This window comes from Aotus nancymaae, unplaced genomic scaffold (assembly GCF_030222135.1).
Source record: "Aotus nancymaae isolate 86718 unplaced genomic scaffold, 86718_ANA_hifiasm-v0.15.2.pri h1tg000041l, whole genome shotgun sequence".
NCBI classification, from domain to species: Eukaryota; Metazoa; Chordata; class Mammalia; order Primates; family Aotidae; genus Aotus; species Aotus nancymaae.
This window is the reverse complement of record NW_026988455.1, coordinates 18,530,185-18,556,471: the sequence shown is the minus strand read 5'-3', so window position 1 is coordinate 18,556,471 and position 26,287 is coordinate 18,530,185. Positions and strand designations below refer to the sequence as shown.

At 42.9% G+C, this 26,287-nt stretch overlaps 2 protein-coding genes across 8 annotated transcripts in view; both read left to right on the top strand.

Annotated features, from left to right (window-relative positions):
- ZNF367 (zinc finger protein 367) overlaps positions 1 to 5,342 on the top strand; it is a 28,690-nt gene extending 23,348 nt beyond the window's left edge. The window contains exon 5 of the mRNA XM_064361543.1: positions 2,836 to 5,342. Within this exon, the coding sequence (XP_064217613.1) occupies positions 2,836 to 3,058 (223 nt within the window). The 3' untranslated portion in view covers positions 3,059 to 5,342. The remainder of the gene's footprint in view (positions 1 to 2,835) is intronic.
- A 1,794-nt stretch (positions 5,343 to 7,136) lies between these two features.
- SLC35D2 (solute carrier family 35 member D2) overlaps positions 7,137 to 26,287 on the top strand; it is a 78,754-nt gene continuing 59,603 nt past the window's right edge. For 6 of the 7 annotated variants that reach the window (XM_064361542.1, XM_064361541.1, XM_064361538.1 and 3 more), the window contains exons 1-3: positions 7,214 to 7,371; positions 18,638 to 18,671; positions 22,512 to 22,598. In XM_064361542.1, coding sequence (XP_064217612.1) covers positions 7,214 to 7,371; positions 18,638 to 18,671; positions 22,512 to 22,598 — 279 coding nt within the window. Of the gene's footprint in view, positions 7,372 to 18,637; positions 18,672 to 22,511; positions 22,599 to 26,287 lie in introns of all 7 variants that reach the window. The other variant, XM_064361536.1, reaches the window with a different exon arrangement.

Here is a 26,287-nt window from a genome sequence, read left to right as displayed (position 1 = left end):
TGTAAGTATATTTTTGTCAAAAGACCTGTCTGCTGTGCACAAGCTGGCAGCAGCTGCTCCGGCCTCTCCCAAGCTTCACTGGCTGCCTGAGGGGAAGTCCAGGATTCTAGCTATGCTGCTGAAGCCCCGCCTCCCTCTGGTAAGGCAACTGTCCCCTGTCACACTGGGCTGTGGGTTTCTCAACACAGCTGCCTTTGTATCAAGGCCCATGTGCACCCTGCTCCCTCTGCCTGGAGCATTTGCTCCCCACTTGACTTAGCCTCTTACTCACCTTCATCTCTTACCCAGGGAGGCTTCCCTGACCTGCTCACCAACCCCTGAAACAAACGGGCTGGGACCCACTTAACAGATGCTTTCCTTTTCCTTTTCAAAACATCCATCACAATTTTATTTGTTCATTGTCTACCTTCCCTGTCAGACTGGAAGCTTCCTGGGGCAGGGATATTTGTCTTGTTTATTGCTGTAAGCCTAGGACCTAGCATAGCTTATGGGCCTTGATAAATATTTGAAGGAGTACACTCTGTTTCGTTTGGATAAAAATACATAAGAGTTAGATAATGGAATCTGGAAGTACTATTTGATTATTCAAGTCCAGGGAAATTTGTTAGCACTGTCATAGAACTTGTCTGTTTAGGTGGGCTATTCTAGGGGTACCTTAAACTAAACATCTCCATCACTTCCTTGATCTTTCTCCTGGTTGGCGCCTACTGCCCCATTATTTCTAATTTTGTTCAAGCCAGACGCTTACTGGTCATCCTTGTCTTTCTTTTTTATTTTATTTTTTTGAGACAAGGTCTCACTCTTGTTGTGGCTGGACTGTAGTAGCAGGACTATTAGCTCACTGGAGCCTCGACATCCTGGGTTCAAGTGATCCTCCACTTCAGCCTCCTGAGTAGCTGGGACCACAGATGTGTGCCATCATGCCCACCTAATTTTTAAGTTTTTTGTAGAGACAGGGTCTTGCCACATTCCCACACTAGTCTCAAACTCCTGGGGTCAAGTGATTCTCCCACCTTCGCCTCCCAGAATGTTGGGATTACAGGCATGAGCCACTGCCCCTGGCCTCCTTGTCTTTTTCCTTGTCTTTCTCCTGTCTACTCAGTGACCAAGTTATGACATCTACCTCCTTAGTAACTCAAATTCAGCCACTTGAATGCTCTCAATCCATTTTTCATGCTGCTGCCAGAGGGATCTTTCTAAAATGTCAGTATGATCCTCAGCCTAAAGGCTAAACCCTTTATTATGGAATTCAAAGCCCTTCATTACCTGGTTCCTGCTGACTTGCTGAACTTATCTTTTGCCATTCTCCTTTTCTAGTCATCCTTAAAGTCATACTGAACAATTTGCACTTCTTTTTTTAGATCTCTGTGGGCACTGCCAAAACTTTTCTACTTTGAGTAGTCTGGGTTTCCTGAAATCTGGCAGTTGTATTATTATTTTTTGTGTGTAATTTTTAAAAACAGCTTTGTTGGGGCTGGTGCGGTGGCTTACGCCTGTACTCCAAACACTTTGGTTGAGGTGGGTGTATCACTTGAGGTCAGGAGTTCGAGATCAGACTGGCTAAATGGCAAGACCCCATCTCTACTAAAAATACAGGCCAGGTGTGGTGGCTCACGCCTGTAATCCCAGCACTTTGGGAGGCTAAGGTGAGCAGATCACCAGAGGTCAGGAGTTGGAGACCAGCCTGGCCAACATAGAGAAACCCCGTCTCTACTAAACATACAAAATTAGCTGGGTGTGATGGCGGGTGCCTGTAATTCCAGCTACTCAGGAGGCTGAGGCACGAGAATCACGTGAACCCAGGAGGCAGAAGTTGCGGTGAGCCAAGATTGCGCCTCTGCACTCCGGCCTCGGTGACAGAGTGAAACTCTGTCTCAATAAATAAATAAATAACCGCTTTGTTGATATATAAGTGACATACAAGAGATTATGCTACATTTCAAGTGTACAATTTGATACATTTTAAAGTGTACAATTTGATACATTTTGACATATGTATATACTGTGAAACCATCTCCACAATCAAGATGGTGAACATATCCATCATTTCCAAGTTTTCTCGTGCCCCTCTGTGACCTGAACCACACATTCCTCCCTGTTCCCCTTCTCTTCAAACAACACTGATCTGCTGTCACTATAAAATAGTAGTTTTATACAAAAGTAGTTTGTTTATTCATTTACTTGTTAATGGGCATTTGGGTTATTTTTGGCTATTACATATAAAGCTACTATGAATATTAACATACAAGGCTTTTTTTTTTGTATGTTCTGTTACTGTTATTTAAATATGCGTTTTTTAAGTTACCAAAGAGTTGAACATTTGCGTTTTCTCTTGTAAATTATCAGTTGGCTTTGTAATAGAATAAGGGTAGTGTTTTCAAGTTTTTGAATAAACTCTGTCCCAGATCTTAATCGCTTTGTCATAGTTTGTGGCTTTAATACTTTATAGAGTTAACGCTGTCAGTTACCATCCTTCTGTGGATAGGATAAATAAGTTTCTAAAGACTGTTTTTTCTACTATTTCTGTATTTTACTCTAGTCCATTTTACACAGGACCTTTAAGGCAGCAATAGTTTAATGGCAAAAACGTGATTTGAGAGTGAGTAGAAGATCTAGAACTGCCAGGTTTATTATAGAAACCTGAGTGCGTCTTTTAACCTTGTTGAACTTCAGTTTCTTTCCTCTATAAATAACAAATGTATGTTAAATCACTTTATAACTTTATAAACTGAATCACATAAAAGTAATATTGTGGTACAGAACTTTTTTAAAAGAAAAGTAAACATTTGGCATTTCATGTCTGCCATGTAACTAATTCAGCTGCATTTCACATAGGTATTGGGAAATGAGAGAGCAGCGCACCCCCACCTTGAAAAGCAAGCTGGTTCAGAAGGCTGATCAGGAGCAGCAGGACCCTCTGGAATACCTTCAGTCTGATGAAGAAGACGACGAGAAGAGAGGGGCCCAGCGCCGGCTGCAGGAGCAGCGGGAGCGCCTGCACGGAGCCCTCGCGCTCATAGAGCTTGCCAACCTGACTGGGGCGCCACTCCGACAGTAGCCTGGACACTGACTGTTCCACTGTACAGAATTACTGCCCAACGTACTTAAAAAGTAGATCCTTGGGCATAAGCTCAGCACCTTATTTGCTTATCATAGGCTGCTATTCTGTAGAAATTTATGAAGAATGTTATTGCCCCAGAATATGGGGTGAGAGAGAAATGCACTTTTTTTATATGGAAATGGATTTGATGTAAAGTTTAAAATATTTTGTAAATATGGACTGCATAGTACAGGGTAGAAAACTACAGATTGTGGGAAGCTAGATTTTGCAAGTTTAATGCATTCATTGGAAGCAGTTCTCACAGGAAGCACTTTCTGAATAAGACACTTGCATAAAAAATGGAATGGTACAAATAACCAAAGAAGGTTGAAACAGATTATTTATAAGATCATTTTTAACAATGTATATTGGTATGTTTAACAATACTGTAAACACTGAAGCAAGCAAGAAAGTATAAGATATGTAAGATAGATAATTTTAAATTGCAAAATACTGCGCCCACTAAGGCTAGAGAAATGGAAGGCTGACTATTTTGGAAGATGTTCTAAGTAATGGACTTAGAAGAAAATAGATATTTGAAGATCTTGGTAAGATGCACAATAGTTCAGAATTTTTGAAATTGGAGCAAAATCAGTCTTATTCTATCTTTCTGGGGCTTTACAACTCAGTATAATGTTTAAGTTTGAAAAGCACTTGTCATCCCTAGCATGTTAACTTGGGAACTTTTGCACATTTCGTATTTCTCATTTGCTGAAATTGAGTGATTAATCTTGCAAAGTCTAGGTAACATAGTGATTGTTAATTTTAAAAGTAACATTAAGGGCCCTGTAATGAGATTTGGCACTTGGATTTTTACTAAAGGGACACCTACAGGGTTGTTTTGTAGTGAAATGTTTTAGATCTTTTGTTAGCAAACACTACATTTTAATTGTACTGCTTGTTTAGAATTATTAGAAAATTGAAGCCTCCATATTTATATTTTCAGTGCATAAAGCCACTTTCTTGCTTTACTTCAGAGTAACATGCCAGGCTATTTTATGTTCACTAAATTTAGCTATCAGTTAAACACTGCAGAAAATATTAGCTACTCAAATAAGTAGGCTTCTGAAATAGTTTTAACTGCAAGTGTGTTAACTTGTATGGTGGTTTTAAGCCATTTTTCTAAATAAAGTTATTAAACACCACTTTATGTACTGAAGCATGAACAGAAAGATCAAGAGCTGAGCAGACCACCTCCTTTATGTAGGCAAAAACTTCCATCATTTTGGCTTTTGACATGCATAGCATGGTAATTTACAGATTGCTTAATTGGAGTAAAACTCAGAGTAGTAGAGGGAAATACGGGCTCTTCAGTGCCTTTTTAGCATTTTTGAGTTGAAAGGGTTCCTACAGATGTAGTTTAAACATTAGAAAGTAGGTTTCTTTATCCAAAAATCCCAATGTGTCACAGTACACAGATAGTTTAAAATATGTAGCCTTGGGGAAGGGGAGGCATGTAAATGTCTTGGAAGAGGAGAAAAAGTATGAAAGAAGATATGATAGTACAAATAATGTGTATGACGAGGACGTACTTTAAAAATGTAATTCCTCTGTACAGTAAATTGCAAATCTTTAGGGATTTTTTTTTTAAATAAGAGAATTTATATTTGTAATGGTCTAAGAATTTTGTTTGTAATGTGGTATATAGAATTTTAATTTGGAGCACTTATAAGCTGGTAAGAGAGACTATAGCATCTGAATTGCCTTGGTTTATGTTTCAGCATTTCCTCTAGAAGTTTTCTTCTCAAATATGTGATTTAATGAACTAAAAACACTCATCAGTTTTAGGAAATTTAAACTTTGATCAACTTAACTAAAGAAGGGTAGTAAGAAGTTTTCAAATATAAATATTTGCCAACTCACAGACGATAACATTTAAGGCCTTCAAAAGTAAGGGTTTTCTTTGTTTCTCCACTCAGCTTTTGTCAGTTAATAGGTTTTTCATGAACATGTTTTAATTGTATAATTACAACAGTTTAAGAAATTATTACAACTATTTGCTATAGAAACATTTAAAATGTTCTTTTTTGATATAAGCTATATACTTGGATAAAATTGGTATCTAAAATTTGAGGTGTGTTAAGACTGCTTTTTGTTTTAAAAAATGTGGTTTACATTCAAATTTTGGAAGTGTTTTATGCTTCATATGGTTAAGATGTAGCTTGGCAGAGTTAACAGCATAAGAATAAACATGCTGTAATTTTAAAAGATGCTTTGAATAAAAATTTATTTTAATTTAAAATTTGAAGTACATGGTAATTCTTAAAAGCCTGTATAATTTGTTTTCCTATCAAAAATATAGTAACCATGATATAAAAAATTTTAAATGATAGCAACATCACCTACAGTCTAATGTTCATCCATCAGCATTTTCAGTACATGTTTGCATAGTTGTAATTATAGTGTGAATTGTTTTTCTTACTTTAATTATGGCCTTTAAGATTATAGATATTTAACTTCCTCATCTGGTTCATTACTACAGTATTAAAAATAAACTGCTGCCGTGGATAAATATTGAGCTATTGCCACCCCATCCCCAGGCCTTAAATTAGGGTAATAAGGAACTGGGATTCCATTTCACTTACATTTAGGATGGGTTGACTCTGGGGTCACCTCCTCAAGAATCCACTTAAAGCCTGTGTACTTTTCGTTTTTTTTTCATCAGTTATTTCTGGTAGATCTTTAGTTATGTATTTGCAATAGCAAGGGTCAGTCTGTCCTACCCTTGTGCAGCAGAATAACACAAGCAACTCCTTGGTGTGAGCTGCGGTTTAAACAGTAAGGATGAGATTTTGACAGGCAAGGTCCTGGAAGTATGTATACACAAGCAAATTAAATGCAATTATGATGAAGGCCATCATTAAAGGTGACTTTAAAATATTCTTTTTGAGTCAAAACATTTGGAGACTCAGAAGAACATTGAATGTTCTGAGGAAATTAACCAAACTGTTCAACTTTAATATGAATTCATTTTCTCTTTTAAAATGGACTTACATGTCTTTTTTTTTTTCTTGTTTTCAGTAACTTGGGTTCTTCTGGTCTTTTCAGTGCTATTTTTACATCTGCTTTAGTTCTTATCAGGGCTGAAAATGTTTCTCAGTTTTCATTCTCCTCGTTCAGTGCCTTAGAAAAACAATTCTCTGGGCATCTATGTAGTTAGGCCCCAACTTTTATTTAACTTGGAATATTCAGGTTTTCTAAGAAGCTAGAAGTTTTTATTTTTAAAGACGAGACTAGGCAGTTCTGAGAAGTTCTTCAACTGACCTGGTGCAAAGGCAAAGGGCCCTCCGTGAGGAGTGGATCTCCCACAAAGCACCCAGCGGACACCCAAGTCCCAAGGCTTCACCCACCTTACTCCCAGCCACGGTACTCCTAGATACTTATTGAAGAGAAATGAAAGCACAGGTCCCACAAACGATCACGAATTTTCCTGGGAGCATTTTTCCTAATGGTTCTAAGCTGGAAACAACCAGTGGATATACAATTTGTGATACTGCTCAGCAATGAAGCAAGCCACATGGGCGATCTAACACATGGAGTGAAAAACCCTGAGAGCACATGCTCATTCATAAATTCTAGCAAGCACCCTGTTTATTTGAAATTGCGGAAAAGGCAAACCTAACTGACAGCAATAGCGATGAGATGCGGGCGTTAACTCCAAAGGGGCAGCAAAGAGAACTTTGAGAAGTTACTCGGGTGGATGCCCTTGCCGAGGCTCATCTCAAACTGGACTGGCAAGATGTGTACATTTCATTGTACGTAAATGAAACTCTAAACAAAAAAGCTGTAGGAAAAAAAAAAAAAAAAAAAGCAGAACAAGCCCTGAGACTTGCTGAAGCGTTTCTCCCCAGGAAAGTCTGGAAGAAGGCAGCGCGTTTCGACCCCCAACGCGTTTCTGGCCCTGGAGACCGAAGGAGGTGCCTGGAGCCGGGGTGAAGTCCAGCGCGCAGGGTCCTCCCGCGCCGGCTTCGGGGCGCTCTCAGGGGGCGGGCCGGGACCTGGGGTTGCGCCGGGCTCTTCCTGTTCCTGCCGCGCCCTCTTCCCCGGCCCGGCCGGACGGGACAAGTGCGCGGCTGAGGCTGGCGGGCGGTGGGGTCCGCTCGGCAGCGGGAGATGACTGCCGCTGGCCAGGCCGAGGCCGAGGGTGCGGGCGCGGAGCCTGGCGCGGCGCGGCTGCCCTCTCGGGTGGCCAGGCTGCTGTCGGCGCTCTTCTACGGGACCTGCTCCTTCCTCATCGTGCTGGTCAACAAGGCGCTGCTGACCACCTACGGGTGAGGCGGGCCGGGGCTGGGGTGTCTGCGGGAGCGCGGGGCTGCCCCTGCCCTCCTTGCGCTTCGGCCGCTCCCGGGCCACGGCGGGTGGGGCCAGGGACCCTGGAGTCTCAGCTGGGCACATTGGCCGAGTTTCCCAGGAGCCCTCCTGAATTCGGGCAGATTTCTGCACTCAGACCACGACCTGAGAAAGTCGTTCTTCTCTTCCTGAGCGCGCCTGCTCTGCTGCGAGGCGCCACGTCCCGGGCGGGCGGGTGGCGCTCAGACAGATGATTTCACACACCCAGCGAGCTGAAAACAGGGGTTCAAATGCCTGCCTCACAGATCTCGATGTTCAACGGTCAGGTATTCCCGTGCCAGTAGGTCTGTTTGTATTGACTGACTATTCGTTCTCAAATGACCAGCGTGTTCACGGAAAACTCGGAAGAACAATTGGAAGTTCATATGAAGTACTTTTTTGGGTTAGTGTGAAGTAAACCAGCAAACTTGTGATTGCCTTGAACCTATTTGTAAGGACTAGAAAATCCTGCTTAATTCTGCTAGCATTGTAGCGGCACTTACAAAATTGTGGATTTAGCCTCAGCTCTGCCAGCTAACAGCTGTCTCTTCGGACCAGTCGCACAGACAGCAATTTTTTTCGGATGCAAAAACTGAATGATTACAATCGTGTTAATTACCTTCCAGGGCTCTGCATGAGCTGTTATACATGAAGGTTCTTTGTAAACTCTACTGTGTTGCAAGAATGTACCATCAATATTTCAGAGCCCAAAGAGACCTAGAGAGTATCTTTGCTAGAGAGTATCTTAGAGTATCAGCTCTCTTATTTATATATATGTGTCCCGATTGAGCTTATGTGGGTCTCAGTTTTCTCGAATATAAACTAAGAATGCTGAGGCTGATAAGGTGGTTTGCAACTGTAATCACAGCACGTTGAGAGGCCAAGGCAAGCATATGGCATATATATATAATTTTTTTTTAAACAGGATTTCACTCTGTTGCCCAGGCTGGAGCGTAGTGACGCAATCATTGTTCAATGCAACCCCAGCCACCCGGGTTCAAGCAGTCATTCTGCCTCAGCCTCCAGAGAACCTGGGACCATAGGTGTGCACCACTATACCAGCAAAATTTTAAAACTTTTTTGTAGAGGTGGGGTCTCAGCGTGTTTCCCAGGCTGGTCTTAAACTCCTGGCCTCTAAACCTGCCTTGGTCTCCCAAAGTGCTGTGATTATAAGTGCAAACTATCTCATCCAATCTCACATTCTTTATTTTATATTTGAGAAAACGGAGACCCATATAAGCTGGATTGGTTGCACCTCCAACAGATATTTACTGAGCACCTACTAAGTGTTGAACCCATTGCAAACACCACAGAATCCTCTGTGAACTGCACAGAGCCCTGCTCTGGAAATTCTGTTTCAGCAGTAGAGATAGGAAATAAACAAGTAGCTTCATGAATAAACAAGACACTTTCAGATCTGACATGAAAGGGCCTGGGCTGGATTAGCGGTCAACAGAGCATTTCAGGCAGAAGTGTGCAATGTGCCGAGGTGGGCGTGAACTTGGCTGCTGGAGGAACAGAGAGAAAGTCACTGTGGCTGGGCAGGGAGGTAAGCAGGGAAGGCGGGAGTCAGTGCTTTCTCTCATTCAGTAGCTTTTGCTAAGCCCTGTGATGTGCCAGCACTGTCTGGGGAGAACAGTATTTTCCCACTGTTCTTGGGAAAGAGAAATGCAGAGAGCAGATCGGAATCCCTGACCTCTTGGAGCTGCATCCTTGTGGACCAATAAATGAGCCAGTAGTATTTACATTATGTCAGATGTGGCCAAGGTGCTGGGGAAAAAATAAAACAGGAGAGCGAGTGAGGGAGAGAGGGAGGGGAGAGTATGCCGTGTGAGCGTGATCATTGGAGCCTCAGGAGGAGGTGGCATTGGAGTCAAGACCAGAGTAAGGTGGGGACATAAGCCACACTGGGGGAAGGGGCAAGAGCATTCCAGGCCTGGAGGAGTGAAGGGTTTGAATGGGAATGGTACCAGATGGGATCTGAGAGTAATGGATTGCTGGCCTGTGTGGGGCCTTGGAGGCCACTGTGAGGGCTCTGGAGTCAGCTCTGATTGAGGTGGCAGCCACGCAAAGTGTTGGACAGGGGAATTACATTACCTAAATCACTCTGGCTGCTGTGTTGAGAGCAGATATCTGGGACCAGGGTGGAAGGATGAGACTGGATAGTTTTAGTTTCATGCTAAATGCAATTGGAAGTCCCTTAGAAGGTTACAACATGGGAGTGACCTGACACAATTTGTGTGATTAAAAAGATCTCTCTTTGGGGGGAAATAGGGGAGGGACAGCAGGGGGTGGGGAGTTGCGGAGAGATAGCACAGGGAGAAATGCCAGATACAGGTGAAGGGGAGGAAGGCAGCAAATCACACTGCCATATGTGTACCTATGCAACAATCTTGCATGTTCTTTACATGTACCCCAAAACCTAAAATGCAATAAAAAAAAAAAAGAGATCTCTCTGGCTGATGGGCAGGTAGAGAACAGACAGTACTGGCAGCAGGGACAGGGGCCGGAAGCCACTGCAGGGCTCCAGGTAAAGACGGTGTGGACTGGGCAGCCATAGCAGCAGAGGTAAAAGGAAGGGGTGGATTGGGGGTATTTTTTGGTGATCCTGTGGCTGTCAGTATTCTTGACAAGGTCTCTCCAGTGTGTTGCAGCCTGCTTCCTGGTGTCCATGGAAACACAGCCCTGCCTCAAGGAAATGAACATGGACATACTGTACCTAAACCTGGAGCATTTGACACCGAAGCTAATGAAGGAAAATGAAAACTTAAACAAGATAAAAAAAAAAAAAAAGGCGGGTGTTGTGGCTCACGCCTGTAATCCCAGCACTTTGGGAGGCCAAGGGGAATAGCTCACCTGAGGTCAGGAGTTCGAGACCAGTTTGGCCAACATGGTGAAACCCTGTCTCTATGAAAAATACAGAAATTAGCCGGGCGTGGTAGCAGATGCCTGCAATCCCAGCTACTCAGGAGGCTGAGGCAGGAGAATTGCTTGAACCCAGGAGATGGAGGTTGCAGTGAGTTGAGAGAGCGCCATTGTGCTCCAACCTGGGCTGGTCCCGAAATCCTGGGCTCACATGATCCACCCGCCTTGGCCTCCCAAAGTGCTGGGATTACAGGCATGAGCCACCACGCCCAGACTAGACACAGCAATTTCCAAACCTGCCCAGTAGTCTGAATCACTTGGAGAGGGATTTTTTTTTGTTTTTGTTTTTTAATAAAAGCTACTGAATTGGAATCTTTAGTGGTGGGAACTGGAATTCCATATTCCAAACCAAGAGCAATTCTTAATGTGTTCTTACTTTAATGAAAACCTGGCTCTGTCCTGAAGACGCTGCTCCCTTGAGCCCCTTTGATGGAGCTGGATCTTTGCCTCACCCACCAGGCCTCGGCCAGAAGCTGAGCTTGGGTCCTCCTAGCTCCCAGCTGCTCATGCTCTGTTGAGACTCTGGATGTGCTATCCTTTCTCCCCTGTAGAATGGTGCCTGAGCTTCTGGTGACTGATTCTGTAAATCTTAGCCTTCCTCTCCACCCAGCTCAGGTCAGCTTTCCTGTGGTTTCAGGGTTCACATGCTGAGCTGTCACAGTCTACTCTGATCTCCAGCAAACTCTCCTGAATCCTGCTTCCCACGACCCTCTCTGCTGCCAGGACCCTCTCCTCACAAGTGTCAAAATCAGAATAAAAATGTGGAGACAAGGCTCTAAATTTAGTATTTTATTTGGGAAGAAAGAATTGCAATGTGAGTCATACATGCAATCTAGGTGGTCTTTGGTATGTCTGAGGAACAAAGAGAAGGTTTTAGGTTTTATTGGAAAAGAAGAAATGTTACATACGGTGCTGGGAGAAAGATTATTGGCACTGTCAGGGTTTGGGGAGCTGGCAGGCTCTGACTGGTGAGCGAAGGTGATGGGCAAAATGAGTTCTGAAGCTGCAGCAAGTTGTCTCAGAAGCTGGAGATAAAACTGATTTCAGGTTACAATAAGCAGTTCCGGCAGTTGGGCTTGCAGAGAATTACATTCTTGGAGCAACGTTTTGTACCCTGAGTGCTTTTCCTACCTGGCTACTGTTTTAGTTTGATATAACAATAGTGGCCCATTTTGGATGATCAACGGTAACGCACGTAACCATACGTCTCCGAGATCTCCCCTGCAGGCTGTCCACGCTTGGCCTCCCCGGGCCTCCTCCTTACTCCCTTCCCGTTGCTGTGACTGTGCCTCCTGGCATTGTTTCCCTGCTTGGTCCGCTGAGAGCCACTCTAGGAAGGACATGTGAGACTCCCTTCCTCTCACCTCGGCATCCACTTGTCTTCTGCTTGCTTCTTTCAGCACTTGAACAGCTCTTGAGCCAAAAACCACATCTGGCTGGCTGGTTTGCTTTTAAATTGTTGACCCCATGGTCGGGCGCAGTGGTTCACACTTGTAATCCCAGCACTTTGGGAGGTCAAGGCGGGTGGATCACTTGGGGTCAGGAGTTCGAGACCAGCTCTGGCCAGCCAGCGTGGTGAAATCCCATACAAAAATTAGCCGGGCCTGGTAATCCCAGGACAATTGGCATTGTAGGGGGAACAGAAGAAAAGAAACTTTTTATCTATGGGATTATCAGGCAAAGAGAGGCTCTGGAATGTAATAACAGTCGTATCAGGACTCAGGAGTGCATATCAAACTCAGGAGTGCAGTGGCGTGATCTCAGGTCACTGCAACTTCTGGGTTGCAGGGTCCAAGCAATTCTGGCCTCCTGGGTCCAAGCAATTCTCCTGCCTCAGCCTCCTGAGTAACTGGGATTACAGGTGCCCACCACTACTTCTGGCTAATTTTTGTATTTTTAGTAGAGACAGGGTTTTACCATGTTGGCCAGACTGGTTTCAAACTCCTAACCTCAAGTGATCTGTCTGCCTTGGCCTCCCAAAGTGCTAGGATTATAGGCATGAGCCACTGTGTCCCACTCCCGGCTAATTTTTGTATTTTTAGTAGATGGCCAGACTGGTCTCGAACTCCTGACCTCAAGTGATCCACCTGCCTTGGCCTCCCAAAGTGCTGGGATTACAGGCCTGAGCCACTGCGCCCAGCAAGAATCAGAAGACTCTTGAAACAAGAGTTCTGTCCACACGATCTTCACTTTCTCATGTTCACACCTACAAGAACTCAGTTAAAACATTGGGGATACAGAAATGAGCAAAGAAGACAATAATAATTCCCACTACCTAGAATTAATACCCTTTTTTTTTTTGAGACAGGGTTTCACTCTTGTCTCCCAGGATGGAGTTCAATGGCACAATCTTGGCTCACTACAACCTCCGCCTCCTGGGTTCAAACAATCCTCCTGCCCCATCCTCCTGAGCAGCTGGGATTATAGGGACCTACCACCACGCCCAGCTAATTTTTGTATTTTTAGTAGAGGCAGGGTTTCACCATGTTGGCCAGTCTGGTCTTGAACTTCTGACCTCAGGTGATCTATTCGCTTCAGCTTCCCTAAGTGCTGGGATTACAGGTATTCACCACCGTGCCTGGCCGTCAGTACCTTTTAGAAGAAAAGTTATTCTGTTGTGATTATTATAAAGAATTCAAACAAAATAGAAATATTAGGGTGAAATTTAAAAAAATTTACTATAATACACATGAGGCAACAATTTCACATATCTTTTTAGATGGATGGATGGATACAGATAAATAGATGGAGACAGAAACATAAATGAATTACTTTTTGTTAAAATTGATTCGTATTATAGAAGCTGTGTATAAATTATTTTCTTTAATCCAAAAAAAGTTGAAAAGGGGGGGCTTTAATTTAGTTATTTAGCTTTTATGAGGATTACTTAGATTCCTCCTCCCCCAAACTTTTTATTATGAAAAGTTTCAAGCATACTGAAAACGAGAAATAAAGGAGAGTGAACACACAGTACTGAGACTCCCTCCAGCCACTGAAAGTAAGTTGCAAGTGTCAGAGCACTGCACTGTGAAATACTTCAGTTCGCCTCTCCTGAGGCCTCAGGACATTCTCCTATATAGTATCATTTCACTTTTAACAAACTTAACAGTAACTTCCTAAAATGATCCACTACCAAATCTATAATCATCTGGTCCACCTAAAAAGAAGCTGAGGCAAAATTAATACAGAGAGCTGATTTGGGCTGAGGTTGAAGACTGCAACCTGGGACACTTGAAATAATTACAGGTTTCTTTGGGGTGTGCTCAGGAGAACAAAAGAGAGGCTCAAGTTTTTTTTTTTTTTTTTTGAGACGGAGTTTTTTGCTCTTGTTACCCAAGCTGGAGTGCAATGGCGCGACCTCAGCTCACCGCAACCTCGGCCTCCTGGGTTCAGGCAATTCTCCTGCCTCAGCCTCCTGAGTAGCTGGGATTACAGGCACGGGCCACCATGCCCAGCTATTTTTTTGTATTTTTAGTAGAGATGGGGTTTCACCATGTTGACCAGGATGGTCTCGATCTGTTGACCTCGTGATCCACCCGCCTCGGCCTCCCAAAGTGCTGGGATTACAGGCGTGAGCCACCGCGCCCGGCCGAGGCTCAAGTTTTTAAAGAAAAAAAGGGCAAATCGGGAGGGGTGATTACAAAAGTGGTTTGTCAGGAATTCTCATTGGTTTGCAGAAATAACATTGGTTAGTAATTGGCTACACACTGTCCAACTATAGGGTGTGTGGCATTTTATGGCTACTTGGTATCAGTCTAGCTCCCACATAGCAAGTGGCTTTAAGAGGTAATTATTTAGCTCAGAGAGGAGTGATCGGACTGCTGTTACATTCCAGAGCCTCTCTTTGCCTGATAATTCCTTAGATAAAAAGTTTCATTTCTCCTTTTCCCCCCACAATGCCAATTGTCCCAAAGATATTTTTATGGTTTTATGATGCAATCAAGGCTCATGCAATACATACAGATTTGTCTTTTTAGTTTCTTTTAATGTAGAAAAGTTCCCTATCCCGCCCTCTCCACATAATACTGACTTTTTGAAAAGCCTGGACCAGTTGTTTTGTAAAATGCCCCACATTTTGGATTGTCCAATTTATTTTTTGAAGTCTCAATTAACTTATTTTCTGCTATTTTCTAACTGAAAGTTAGATCTAAAGAATTGATTTCTTTTTTTTTTAGACAGTCTCACTCCGTCACCAGGCATCAGGCTGGAGTGCAGTGGCGCGACCTCGGCTCACTGCAACCTCCACCTCCCGGGTTCAAGCAATTCTCCTGCCTCAGCCTCCCGAGTAGCTGGGACTACAGGCACGCACCACCATGCCCAGCTAATTTTTTTGTATTTTTAGTAGAGACGGGGTTTCACCATGTTGGTCAGGATGGTCTCGATCTCCTGACCTCGTGATTCGCCCGCCTTGGCCTCCCAAAGTGCTAAGATTCCACACCCAGCCTAAAGAATTGATTTCATTTGGTTTAAACATTTTTTGGCAGGAATACTTGATATCCACCCTGGTAATTTCATCTCGAATTGTATCAGGAGTGGCCACAATGTGAGTCATGCTGGCTGCACCTGAAGAGTTATTTAGATGGGGAGTGTCACAGCATGTGTGTATGAAATTTAGTTTTAACTGAATTGAATGGAGAAAAGAGAAATAGAAGTTCAACCAAAGAATTATTGACTTTCAAATATATATTTCTTCATTACAAAGATTAATATGTCTTAAAAGGGCCGGGCGTGGTGGCTCATGCATGTAATCCCAGCACTTTGTGAGGCCGAGGCAGGTGGATCATGAGGTCAAGAGATCGAGACCATCCTGGCCAACATGGTGAAACCTCGTCTCTACTAAAAATACAAAAATTAGCTGGATGTGGTGGCATACGCCGGTAGTCCCGACTACTTGGGAGGCTGAGGCAGGAGAATTGCTTGAACCTGGGAGGTGGAGGTTGCAGTGGGTGGGGATCGCATCACTACTCTCCAGCTTGGATCACAGAGTGAAACTCCATCTCAAAAAAAAAAAAAAAAAAAAAGTCTTGAACGATCCCTCTAAATTTAAGAGGTCTAAGATCAGTAAAAAGATTTTAAAAACCTAAGGTCATTGTGTTTCCTTTAGACCCTGTGTTTCAGTTTTATTTTCATATTTTTTTGAGACGGAGTCTCACTCTGTCACCCAGGCTGGAGTGCAGTGGCACGATCTCAGCTCACTGCAACCTCTGCCTCCCGGGTTGAAGTGATTCTCCTGCCTCAGCCTCTCGAGTAGCTGGGATTACAGGTGCGTGCCACCACACCTGGCTAATTTTTGTATTTTTTAGTAGAGACGGAGTTTTACCACGTTGGTCAGGCTGGTCTCGAACTCCTGACCTCAGGTGATCCACCTGCTCAGCCTCCCAAAGTGCTGGGATTAGAGGCGTGAGCCACTGCGTTTGGCCTATTGAGTAGTTTAATAACTCAGTAAGGTGATTCAACTTTAATTATAGAGTAGAATTCAATATAAAGTTATGGAATATAGTCTTCTAAAGTCGAGGTCCAGTAACTAGCCCTGTATGGTGGTGGTTTTCTGTCTTCTGGATTGATTGATTTTTTAGAGTTGTTTTCCTCTGCATGCGCTATGATCACCTCAAGTGTCGATGATTCCATTTCCAGCAGTGGCCATTTAGCTCCTGGGTGTTTCTAGAGGTATTTCCTCATGTGGCAGTTAGGTTGTCAGGTCCTCAGTTGGTTTCCTTAGGTCCACATGCTTTCTTTTCATCTCCTTTGACTGTCTCATCAACTTGACTTTGAGCTCTTGTTTTTTTGGTTTTATTATTTCTGAGGTGTTCTGTGGCCTGAAGCAATTAGGAAGACTTCCTTCTCTTCCATGCATTATGTTTTCTTCTACGCTGGGCTCTTTGTCTTATCGTCTGTGAGTCTTTTTGTTGTTGTTTTACTGTTTGTTTATTTTTTCAAAATTAATTAATTAATTAATTTTTTGGAGACAAAGGCTTACTCTGTCGTCCAGATTGAAATGGCACGATCTCAGCTCACTGCAACCTCCACCTCCTGGGTTCAAGTCATTCTCCTGCCTCAGCCTCCTGAGTAGCTGGGATTACAGGTGCCCACCACCATGCCCGGCTAATTTTTGTATTTTTAGTAGAGATGGGGATTTTACCATATTTGGTCAGGCTGGTCTTGAACTCCTGACGTCAGGTGATCCACCCCCCTCAGCATCTCAAAGTGCCGGGATTACAGGTGTGAACCACCGTGCCTAGCTATGTGACCCTTTTTGTTGTAGGTTTACTGTTTGTTTATATTGCTGCCTTGTGATTTTGCTTAATGTTACAGGTTGTATTCTCAGAGGCATAGGAAGTTTGTTGGAAAGTGATCCTGGGAAGCAGAATTAGGCAGAGGGAGAAGTCAAGCTCTGATGCAGTTATAGCAAAGGCCTCGTCCTAGGGGCTCTAGAGCCAGACTGGCTCTGCAGAGCTGTCCTAAATTGGGGCTGGGGTGTAGCCGTTATGCCCCTGCAGAGACCAACAGTTAAAATGCAGGCTATGCTTAGGGAGTAGACATGCTACTATCAGACACAGCTTTCTTCAGCAGAGGGCCCAGCTGGGGAATGGGTGCTTCTATGAGGAAGGGAGTGTATGGGTGGGATGACCCAGCACTCACTAGAGTTAATTTTATTTGCATGCTCTTACTGTTTAGCCATTCATTCTGTTTTCTCTGATAAGGTAGATTTGTTCTTTATTCTCTTCTTAGCCTGTCTGAGATAGGTGTGTTTCCCCTCCAACATACACATTGACGGCTGAGTTTTATGGGGTATTCCAGCTTTGTAAGTAGCCTGAGAAGTGACTGGGAGCCAATGAAGGGTTGAGCCAGTGCAGGTGCAGTCCTGCCTTGTTAAATATGATGTGAGGTAGGGGTCAGGAGTCTGCATCCAAATCAACCAGTGCTGAAAGATCTGGGTTTGCTGAAAGATCTTTTCCCCACTGCTCTGTAGTGGCATCTGTATCATAAATCAGGTGTCCATATATGTGTGTCTCGGTCTTGACCTCTGTTCTTTTCCATTGTCCCATTGGATTATCTTTGTGCAACTACCACACAATCTCATTTATTGTAATTTGAAAATGAATTCTGACATCCATTAGAGTAATTCCTCTGATTTTGTTTATCTTCAGGATTGTCTTGGGTGGTTTGTGCTCTTTGCCTTTTTTTCATTCAGGTTTAGGATCAGCTTGTCAGTTTCCACAAAATATCTGTCCATATTTCTGCTGAGATTGCACTGATTCTATAAATAAGTTTGGGGATAATGGACCTCACTACAGTATCAAGTTTCCAACTCATGACCTTTATTTAGATCTTTAATTTTTAGAATATTGATGTATAATGTTTTATACAGATGCCTTTCTTGCAAATCTTTGATTAGATTTGTTCCTGGGTATGTTATCTTTTAAAACTAGTATACTGAATCACTATGTAACTATTACCCAGAGTCCACAGCTTTGCTGCATTTGTATCCCTCTCCCATTCACTCCACCATCGCCCCCCAGAGTATTTTGAAGCAAATGAAAAATATATCATGTTTAGCTGGGCACAGTGTCTCCCGCCTGTAATCCCAGCACTTTGGAAGGCTGAGGCGGGTGGATAACTTGAGGTCAGGAGTTCGAGACCAGCCTGACCAATGTGGTGAAACTCCATCTCTACTAAAAATACAAAAATTAACCGGGCATAGTGGTGCAAACCTATAATCCCAGCTACTCAGAAGGCTGAGGCAGGAGAATCACTTGAACCCGGGAGGCAGAGGTTGCAGTGAGCTGAGATTTCAGCACTGTACTCCAGCCTGGGTGATAGAGTGAGGATCCATCTCAAAAAAAAAAAAAAAAATACATACACACACACACACACACATATGTTTACAAAAAAAAAAATATATATATGTATATATAGTTTAGCTGGGTGTGGTGGCATGCGCCTGTGGTCCCAGCTACTAGGGAGGTGGAGGTGGAAGGATGGCTTGAGCCATCACACCACTGAACTCCAGCCTGGGTGGCAGGAAGCTGAGGTGAGAGACCTTCTGATCTCAGAAGGCTGAGACTCCAGTGAGCCATGTTTACACCACTGCATTCCAGCTTGGGCAACAGAGCAAGACACGGTCTTAAAATTAAAACTACAAAAAAGAAATAAACGAAAAGTGAACAAGTTTGATAAATTTTCATTTTCTCAGACTTTTTAATAATTTGTCATTATTTATTATGTACTATCTTCAGATTGTTATATTTGCTTAACTGATTGGTTGTTCTGTGTTCTTTGTAGTTTCCCGTCACCAATTTTCCTTGGAATTGGACAGGTGAGTGGAAAAATGGAATTAACCTCCTATTTTGTCATCAGTGTACATAATGACATTTTAAGTCCTTTTGTTTAAAGCTGTGGTTTGCAAATTTATTCAGCTGGCAGAGGACCAGAGGCTCACAGTACTTTTGGTGAGACAACAGGACTTATTTTATTTGAGTCTACAATTTAGGAACACTTGTATTTATGGGAAAAGCAGCTGCTTATTTTAAGTTCCTTAACTGAATTTAATTACTCTAAAGCAGGGAATGCAAGACTCAAAGCCTCCAAGGCCTGGAGGGTAACACATGAGTTGACTGAGGACTGGGTGGGAGAGAGAATACTTGTCCCACTTAAGGTGTGAGGTTGATACTTAGTTTAAGTCATTGTGCCTGATAGGAAAAGGGTTGGGAGGTGGCATGGGACTCACCATGCTGCCCTTATTATTAGCATCAGGAGCTTTTCAAGAGAGAGTTTGAATTTTTTTGTTTTTTTTAGACAGAGTTTTGCTCTTGTTGCCCAGGCTGGAGTGCAATCTTGGCTCACTGCAACCTCTGCTTCCCTGGTTCAAGAGATTCTCCCACCTCAGCCTCCTGAGTAGCTGGGATTACAGGCACTTGCCACCATGCCCAGCTATTTTTGTATTTTTAATAGAGAAGGGGTTTCGCCATGTTAGCCAGGCTGGTCTTGAACTCCTGACCTCAGGTGATTGCCCACCTTGGCCTCCCAAAGTGCTGGGATTGCAGGCATGAGCCACCACGCCCAGCTGAGAGTTTGAATTTTTTTTTTTTTTTTTGAAATGGAGCCCAGGCTCGAGTGCAGTGGCACGATCTTGGCTCACTGCAACCTCTGCCTCCCAGGTTCAAGCAATTCTCCTGCCTCAGCCTCCCGAGTAGCTGGGATTACAGGTGCACGCCACCATGCCCAGCTAATTTTTTGTATTTTTAGTAGAGACAGGGTTTCACCATGTTGGCCAGGCTGGTCTTGAACTCCTGACCTCGTGATCCACCTGCCTCGGCCTCCCAAAGTGCTAGGATTACAGGCGTGAGCCACTGCGCCCGGCGAGAGTTTGAATTTTTACATCAAATCTTCAAATTCATAAATGCTGGCAACTGATTCAAATTTTTACAAAACTCCCTATGTGCCAAACAAAACGTTTGCAGTTTGCTTTCTGGAGTTTGTGATTTTTGCTCTGAAGTACAAGGATGAGCTTGGGTAAGCTTTCAAACTACGCCCATTTGGCAGGTTCTGAAATTTCCCATTCATGTTAATTTGTGGCTCATTTATTCTTGTGGTTGCATCCTGGTGATTTCCAGATAAACAAGTGTAACAGGCCCCAATGTTTTTTGTTTGTTGTTTTTGTTTTGATTTTGTTTTAATTTATAGAGGGAAAAGCTTAACATTATCAAACTAGTATTTATTAACTAAATTTTTAATTGTGAATCTGGAAAAGCCTGTCGTTTATGTGGGTAAACATTATTCTGATTAAATGTCTTGCGAATAAGTAATTATTTGCAGCATCATTTTAGGGAGAAAAATTATAACAACTTTCTTATGGTAAAAAAATTATCTTTATATTTCAATGTAAAAATATTAGAAAAAAGCACATTTAAAAAAATTAGGCTGGGCACAGTGGCTCATGCCTATAATCCTAGCACTTTGGGAGGCCAAGGTGGGTGGATCACTTGAGGTCAGGAATTCGAGAGCAGCCTGGATAACATGATGAAACTCCATCTCTACTAAAAATACAAAAATTAGCCAGAAATCACTTGAACATTCACTGTGAGGCAGAGGTTGCAGTAAACTGAGATTGCACCTCTGCACTCCAGCCTAGGCAACAGAGCCAGACACTGTCAAAAAAAAAAAAAAAAAAGAAAGAAAGAAAGACAAAATAAAATAAATGTACAAACATTTACTTAAAATAAATGTAATTCAGACTTTTAAAATTAGGTCTGACTGGCCTCTTCCCTCAACGAATTGCAAATCAGAAAGGCTTTACCTTTGAGTATAAGCCAGTGGATTAAAGAGTAATGAGTTTATTTCACTTGGTGATTACAAAGGGCAACTTATCGCTGATTTTTCTTTTTTTTTTTTTGAGACACAGTCTTGCTTTGTCACCCAGGCTGGAGTGCAGTGGTGTGATCTTGGTTCACGGCAGCCTTGACCTCCTGGGCTCAAGTGATCCTCCTGCCTCAGCCTCTCGAGTAGCTGGGACTACAGGCATGCACCACCACACTGGCTAATTTTTTTTATTTTCTGTAGAGATAGGGTTTTGCCATGTTGCCTAGGCTGGTCTTGAACGTCTGGGCTCAAGCGATCTGCCCACCTTGGCCTCCGAAGTGTTGGGATTATGGGCATGAGCCACTGTGCCTAGCCAAAGTTATTGTATTTTTTTAAGAATTATAAAGTGAGGCATAAGTACAAAGTACAGTTATAATTCAGGGTGGTCTTAATTACATAAATATATGATAGGTATTAAGTTTGTAAACTCAGGAGCCAAGGTATGGGATTATAATCATGTTGAAGGAGTCTTAAATTTTTGCATCCTAATACAGAGAGAATTAAGTTCCAAAACTTGCATGGAAGATGACATTAAATTTTTAAATTTCATAATAATGATATGGAGTATTTCCAGTATACATAGGGTACTCAGATTAAGAGGATTTGAATGAGGCATTCTTGCTATACCAGCTAGATTGAAAAGTAAATCTCTGTTTAACCTTTTTTTCCTCTTTGTTAGTCTTCTGTTTTATGGAAATAATGGACTTTAAAAAAATGTGCTTATGTGTGGAGTTTCTTTTAAAAGAATGTCCCCGTGCCTTTACGGGAGAAGATGACTGTATGTTTAGTATACGGGAAGCAAGGTCCAGGATCAATGTGTCACCTCACTGACTCTGGCCACTTTTGCACATTTGTCACTGTCAGGGACACCACTCCCTTTCTCCTTCTGCCACAGTTCCATTCCTAGAGCCCCTTGAGATAATGTGTATGTCTAAGTCTATTTGATATTATTTATATATATATATTTATTATTATTTTTTTTTGAGATAGGTCTTGCTCTGTCACCCAGGCTGGAGTGTAATAGCATAATCATGGCTCACTGCAGCCTTGATTTTCCAGGCTCAGGTGATCCTCCCACCTCAGTATCTTGAATAGCTGGGATCACAGGCACACGTCAGCAAGACTGGCTAAGATTTTGTATTGTTTGTAGAGATGAGTTTCACCATGTTGCTTAGGCTGGTCTTGAGCTCCTAGGCTCAAGTGATCCTCCCACCTTAGCTTCCCAAAGTGCTGGAATTACAAGCATGAGCCACTGCACCCAGCTGACATTATCTTTTTTTTTTTTTTTGAGACAGTGGTGTGTCGCTCTGTTGCCCAGGTTGGAGTGCAGTGGCGCGATCTTGGTTCACTGCAACCTCGGCCTTCTGGGTTCAAGTGATTCTCAGGCCTCAGCCTCCTGAGTAGCTGGAATTACAGGTGCCCACCACCATTCTTGGCTAATTTTTGTATTTTTAGTAGAGACGGGGTTTTGTCACTGGTCTCAAACTCCAGGCTGGTCTCAAACTCCTAGCCTCAAGTGATCTGCCCGCCTCAGCCTCCCAAAGTGCTGGGATTATAGGTGTGAGCCACCTCACCCTGCCCGACATTACATTTTTTTGCCTAGAGTTCTGATGGAATCTGTACTGCGGCAAGAAAAACAATTTTAATATTCTAAGAAATAGTTATTTTTTCTGGAACCTGGAAAATGAATTTTTTGCCATATTTCTTTTTGATGAATGTGTTTTCTTCTGATAATGTCATTGCACCTCAAGCAATCTGCAGATATTTTGCTGAAGTTTCTCTCTCCCCTTTTCTTCAGATGGCAGCCACCATAATGATACTATATGTGTCCAAGCTAAATAAAATAATTCACTTCCCTGATTTTGATAAGAAAATTCCTGTAAAGGTATGTAATAAACAGTATATACAACTGTGATAGAAGATGGGAAAATACACATTGATTTTAGAGTACAGGTCCATTTCTATACACACTGTACTTCCTCCCTGCACTTGATAGAAACTTCTTTTTTTGTTTGAGACGGACTCTCGCTCTGTTGCCCAGGCTGTAGTACAATAGTGCAATCTCTGCTCACTGCAACCTCCGTCTCCTGGGTTCAAGTGATTCTCCTGTTTCAGCCTCCTGATTAGCTGGGATTACAAGCGCCTGCCACCACACATGGCTAATTTTTTTTTTTTTGAGACCGAGTCTCCCTCTGTTACCAGGTTGAAGTGCAGTGCATCTTGGCTCATTGCAACCTCTGACTCCTGAGTTCAAGCGATTTCCCGGCCTCAGCCTCCCTAGTAGCTGGGATTACAGGCATGCACCACTATGCCTGGCTAATTTTTGTATTTTTAGTAGAGATGGGTTTCACCATGTTGGTCAGGCTGGTCTTGAACTCCTGACCTCAAGTGATCCGCCCACCTTGGCCTCCCAAAGTGCTGGGATTACAGGTGTGAGCTACCGCTCCTGGCCAAGAAACTTCTTAATAAAGATTGTAGATCATTCAGTTTTTCATTTATGTAATGGAATAGTAGTAAAAGTGTATGCTTAACAACGGACATCAAATGAATGAATACTGTGACTGTGTGTCTTCTGAAGTGAGAGAACTCTAAATTAAGGGTTGGCAAACTTTTCTGGTAAAGGGCTAGGTCATCTCTTGTAATCATTCATCTCTGCCGCTGTACTATGAAAGTAGCCCTAGATGACATTTAAATGGATTGATGTCCATGTGTTCTAGTAAAACTTTACTAACATAAACAAGAGCTGGGCTGGATTTGGGCCCTAGTTTACTGATTTCTGTTTTCAGTGTTCATTTTTAGCCTGGATTGACAAAAGCTCTGAGTGGAATGAAGAATGCAATTTGATATACATAGAAATACGGAGTTTTTTCCATCATGGAACTAGACACAAAATCTGCCATTCCTTCCTGGACTGTGGAATGGAACTAATATTTGTTGAACAGTTACTGGGTTCCAGACATTAGGGCGGCCATTTAGTTCTTGGACCAGTCCCATACAACAGGTGGTATTAAATGGATTATGACAGTATTTGGATTTAAATTAGATGCCAGTTCCCTGAGGGTGAGGACCCCGTGTGGCTGGTTTGCTGCTGTTTCTCTAATGCTTGGAAAAATGTCAGCATCCAGCGGTGGATTATTTATCTGACAGACTAAAGAAGCACATGCTTACAGCATCAGTAATCAGGGGAGCCCCGTGCGGTGGCTCATGCCTATAATCCCAGCAACTCGGGAGGCCAAGGCAGGAGGATCACTTGAGGTCAGGAGTTGGAGATCAGTGTGGGCAGCATACTGAGATGTTGTTTCTAAAAAAAAAAATTAGGGACATCCAGAAAAAGAGAGAAATAAAAGGTTGAAGTATATAAAAGCTGTCAACCTAATCATCATGAGAAAAAACAGAAATTGCTGGTCTTGATTACTCTTATTTATGGTACATTATAATTTTAAAATGGTAAAATCTAATCTATACTTAGAGAAAAAGGCATCCTATTTAAATGTGTAGTTGAATGAATAATTAACCTTATAAAACATTACTTAGGTCGTGAAATGGGATCACAAAGTCTTCCTTACCCACTTTACAAAGTGGTAAGATAGGATAAGGTAAGTTAGGATACTTTTCTAACAATAATTTTCTTGCTTTCTTTGTAATTTTTCTAAATCTAGATGCATCCTTAAATTCTGTAGTTTTACCTGCTTTTTAACTTGAGATAAAGGGAATAAATGTATTTTGTATCTTGCTTCTTTCACTTACTGTTATGATAGTGAAATTCATCTGTGTTATGTGTGGCTGTATTCTTTTCATGTGTGAATATACCACAATTTACTTATCTGTTCTATTGTTACTGGTAATTTGGACGTTTCCAGTTTGGGGGCTAGAAAAATAAGAAGTACCACTCTGACCATGCTTATAGTTGGACCCTGGGGTACATGTGTTAGCCGGGGCTGCCATAACAAGATACCCCAAGCCAGGTGGCTTCAGCAACAGAAACGGATCTCCTCACAGTTCTAGAGGCTGGAGTCCAGGCCCAAGGTGCTGGCAGGGTTGACTTCTGGTGAGGCTTTGCTTCCTGGTGTGCAGATGGCCACCTTCTCACTGTGTCCTCAATGGCCTTTCCTCTGTGTGTGCACTCCTGGTATCTCTTCCACTTCTTTTTTTTTTTCTGTTTTTATTTTCATTTTTATTATTATTATTTTGAAACAGGGTCTAGCTTGTTACCCAGGCTGGAGTGCAGTGGTGCATCCACAGCTCACTGCAGCCTCAAAATCCTGGGCTCAAGTGATCCTTCTGCCTCAGCCCCCCAAGTAGCTGGGACTGCATGCATTTGCTACCATGCCTTGCTAATTACGTTTTTTGTTTTTTGTTTTTTTTTTAAGAGACAGGGTCTCACTATGTTGCCAGGGCTGGCCTTGAACGCCCAGGCTTAAGCTGTCTTTCCGCCTGGGCCTCCCAAAGTGTTACGATTACAGGTATCAGCCACTGTACCTGCCCTCTTCTCTTCGTATAGGGACACCAGTCCTGTTGGTCTAGAGCTCTGTCACTATGCTCTCATGTAACCTGAATTACCTTGGTTGAGACCTCATCTCCAAATACAGTCACATTGGGGATTAGGCTTCAGCATATGAATTTGGGGAAAGACAAGATGTAGTCTATAACAATGCATATGAGTGAGGAGTGTGTCCATTAAGGAGTGGAACTGCTGGTCCCTGGGGTGTGCGTATCTTCAGCTTCAATATGTAATGTTGAACTGTTCTTCATGGTGGCTGCACCAATTCATGTTCTGGCAAGCATGCATGAAAGTCCACGTTGCTTCATATTCCTGGTATGCGAGTCATTTTAAATGTTGCTAATCTGGGCCGGGTGCGATGGCTCACACCTGTAATCCTAGCACTTTGGGAGACTGAGGCAGGCGAATCACCCGAGGCCAGGAGTTCCAGACCACCCTGGCCAACATGGCAAAACCCTGTCTCTACTACAAATACAAAAAATTAGCCGGGTGTGGTGGCAGGTGCCAGTAATCCCAGCTACTCGGGAGACTGAGGCAGGAGAACTACTTGAACCTGGGAGGTGGAGGTTTCAGTGAGCCAAGATCACACCATTGCACTCCAGCCTGGGCAACTAGAGTGAAACTCTGTCTCAAATAAATAAATAAAATTTGCTAATCTGGTGAGTGTGTCGTGACATCTTATGGGCTTTAATTTGTATTTCCCTGATGACTAGTGAGGAGGAACACCTTTTCTTTTTTTATTTTTTTTTTGTTTGAGATGAAAAATACAAAAAATCTCGCTCTGTTGCCCAGGCTGGAGTGCAGTATGATCTCAGCTCACTGCAACCTCCGCCTCCGGGGTTCAAGAGATTCTCCTGCCTCAGCCTCTGGAGTAGCTGGGACTGCAGACACGTGCCAACATGCCCAGCTAATTGTTGTATTTTTAGTAGAGACGAGGTTTCGCTATGTTGGCTAGGCTGGTCTTGGACTCCTGACCTTGTGATCTGCCTGCCTTGGCCTCCCAAAGTGCTGGGATGCCACCACGGCCTGCCAAAATTATTTTTTAATGCCTTTTTGAATATCCTCTCTGGTGA